This window comes from Saprolegnia parasitica (genome assembly GCF_000151545.1).
Source record: "Saprolegnia parasitica CBS 223.65 unplaced genomic scaffold supercont2.868, whole genome shotgun sequence".
In the NCBI taxonomy this organism is placed as follows: domain Eukaryota; phylum Oomycota; class Saprolegniomycetes; order Saprolegniales; family Saprolegniaceae; genus Saprolegnia; species Saprolegnia parasitica.
Window position 1 is genome coordinate 1 of NW_012157262.1, and position 2,998 is coordinate 2,998.

Sequence of the window (2,998 nt, forward strand, 5' to 3'; positions counted from 1 at the left end):
TTGCGCCGCGACCACCACCCCGTTCTGGACCGTCGACGTGTACGCGCGGCCGCCCAAAAGCACGTAGTTTTGCGTCGTGTTGGCGCCCACATGCGACAAGAATGCGTCAAACGACACGGCCCCCGTAGCGCTCGCCGTGTGCGGAATCACATACACTTGGGCCGACGTCTGGCCGTTGAAGTCCATGCTCGCGCGCTTGGCGGTGAGCGTGACGAGGAGACCGGGTGCTTGCTGCAAATTGGTCGTGATGGCAGCGGCGTTGTTGCGCACCTTGTGCGTGTACACGACGAGGGCGCCAACCGACGCGCAGACGACGCCGCAGAACACGACGGCGCCGACGATCCAGCGCAGCTTGGTGCGGCGGCGCGGCGTGGGTTGGTCTTCGTGGGCAAGGATCGGGTCCTCGAGCTTGGGCGAGAACTGCATGCTGCAATGGAAATTGGAATCTGAGAGCTTTCACGCACTTCATTGTCGTGGCAGCACCACCACATCGCAGGGTTTCAATGGTCGTGCAGAATTGTTTTCTGTATTTTGGGTGCAAAGGACCGCTTCAATCCTCTTTGGTGGCGGAGGGTACGGAACGGGGACGACGACGGCCGTTGGTTTGAACCCATGGATGATCGACGGTTGGCTACTTTAGATGTATGCGAGGTGGCGAGAATCAAAGCAACTCAGACACGTGTACGTTGTCGAGTCGACAGGGCCAGCTTTGCGCGTGGGGTGCACTTGTGGAACCGCTTAATGTTGGCTCGCAACCTAAATACCACCCCTTGCATCGTTTTGACTGGTAACGCAAATTGGTGTGTCTTGATTCGCCAGAGAAGGTCCACGGGAGCAGTTTGCAGTCTTTTCATGAACCAAAAGAGCTCCTCTTCCCCTTTTTCTGCTTGGGCTGCGATCGCAGAACGCACCTCCACCACTATTCTTGTTGCAGTAGGGTGTGGAACACCCTCTAGTATCCTTTCTTGGTTGTACTCATTTGCAAGGATCGTCATTCGACGCCTGAGATGCGTCTGTCTTTGTTATATCAACAACCGCCGTCGGACCGCTTCATGTACAGGACTGTATCGGTAGGGGAGCAGATCTAACGTACCATACAGGCGTGTGCCTGGCTTGTAGTGTGCTCGTGACCTGAAGTGCTTGCTCGAGGCCTCAAATGGGGTGGAGGAATCGCGGGGTGCTGAAAACTATAGATGGAGTCCCGTCCAACATGCGTGGCTGTGTTGTGTGTTGCGGGTGCAATTTTGTTGTTGTATGTACCTGATTCGACGTATACGTGTCCTGGCAATGGCTGATCCGCGATTCTGCCTGTGCCTCTCCACAGCAGAGCCGTATTCTTTTGGGCGCGCTGAGCAATCTGAGCGCGATCCTACTTCAAGGTCCCGTCGCGTCCCACCACGACCCCCGAACTCAGATCGACCATCTGGTCGTGGAACGTGCGGCGAGGACAACAAGACCACTACCACGCTCAACTCAGATACCGTGTTATCGGAATCAGTCCTGATTTATGCTGCGTCAACAACGCCTTCGTCAGATCATGTCAAGGTCGTGGATCTCCTCTATCTTGGTGTGCTGATCAGTGCAGTCATGAAGCATAGGCGCGTCAAAGGCGACCAAAATCGAAGAGCAAGTCGTTGGATACCAAGGGTGGGATACACGTACCACGCCCAAAGCAGAAGTTACTCGACGACCAACGCTCTTTGCATCCGTGGGTGTCCCCGCGTACCTTTGTTGCACGAACAATGTTGCGTCAACCTCAAGACTTTGAGTCGCGACCACTTCAACGACGCTCAACTCGACCGATGATGCATCGTCGTCTGCATTCGATTTCGACGTCAGCATGCAACTGGATGCACTGCTAGCGGGCGCCTTGATATGTCGAGAGAGAGCAATCATACGTAGCCTACGTCAGCATCGTTAGCACCATTGTGGGTCCAGCAATGTTGATTCGTGCAGCATGTGCTGCAGCGTTCGAAAGACTACACCACTAGTTCGTTGAGAGCGGAAGACTTTCAATACTAAAGTATAGAACCGAGATTTCTTCTTGCAGGTTTGGCAGAATAATGAATGCAAAGTCTTGATACACTACAAAACGTTCATACAAGAACCTTCCGTTGAAGCATACTAGCATGCCCATGGCGGTGGGTAGAAGACTTGCTTTTCGGTGGTCTACGGATGAACGCAATACAATCAAACGACAACGCAATGCATTGAAAGACGACAGAATGTGCTACGATTTACAAGGCGCACTCAAGCCACTTGACGGGCTTGCGGTCGCTGCCCCACCACCCGTCGCCGTTGCGGAAGGTCGCGTCGGCGTGGTTGATCCTCGCGACGTAGTTGCCCGACGATGTCGGGTCGCTCGAGAAGCCGCTGAGACCGACGTTGCAGCTCGAGTACTCGACCATACCGTCGTTCTGAGACGAAGCGTACTGGGCCATTTGGGCCACGACAAACATGACGGGAGCGTAAACCGTGTTGAGGCCCCACGAGCTGACGCCGCACATGGTTTTGGTCGCGTACTGCTTGCGCACCGCTTGTGCCTTGACATACTTGGCTTGGAGCGCGGCGTCCACCGTAGATTGCTGCTTCAGGCTCAGAAAAGCCTCCGGCGCAGGGCAAAACCCGATCAGTGACGCGGCGCCCTTGAGCGGAATGTCAATCCACGAGTTCGACCGACACTTGTTCTCGAGCAAGTTGGCACCTTTGCTGCCCGTCATCGGGCCACTTACCGAGAGCCACGACACCTGGCTCGAGAGGTTGCAGACACCCGCCGAGACGGCACCACCCACAATCAAGTTGCCCATCGAGTGCGTAATCAAGATCAAGCTCCCCACGGTCTGCGTCTTGGAGTTGCTCGTCGCGAGGGCCGCGTCGCAAAACTGCTTTTGAACGCGCGGTTGGTCCCAGCCGTTGTGGATCGTCTCAAAGTGTGTAAACTTGATGGAGCTGCAGCAGGGGCGTGCTGGTGCGCAAAGCCCCAGTAGAGCAAGTCGGT

At 55.5% G+C, this 2,998-nt stretch overlaps 2 protein-coding genes across 2 annotated transcripts; both read right to left on the reverse strand.

Annotated features, from left to right (window-relative positions):
* Nucleotides 1-18: 18 nt before the first annotated feature.
* Nucleotides 19-426, reverse strand: SPRG_17941 (hypothetical protein; the record flags this gene model as incomplete). The annotated part of the gene is made up of 1 exon (XM_012357355.1): nucleotides 19-426. A coding segment is annotated over one exon (408 nt), but the record flags the coding sequence as incomplete, so codon positions are not given.
* Nucleotides 427-2,237: 1,811 nt separating this feature from the next.
* On the reverse strand, nucleotides 2,238-2,949 carry SPRG_17942 (hypothetical protein; the record flags this gene model as incomplete). Its single annotated transcript, XM_012357356.1, has 1 exon — nucleotides 2,238-2,949. Exon 1 carries the CDS (start codon nucleotides 2,805-2,807, stop codon nucleotides 2,238-2,240), a length of 570 nt encoding a protein of 189 aa, XP_012212746.1. The 5' UTR covers nucleotides 2,808-2,949.
* Between the last annotated feature and the right edge of the window lie 49 nt (nucleotides 2,950-2,998).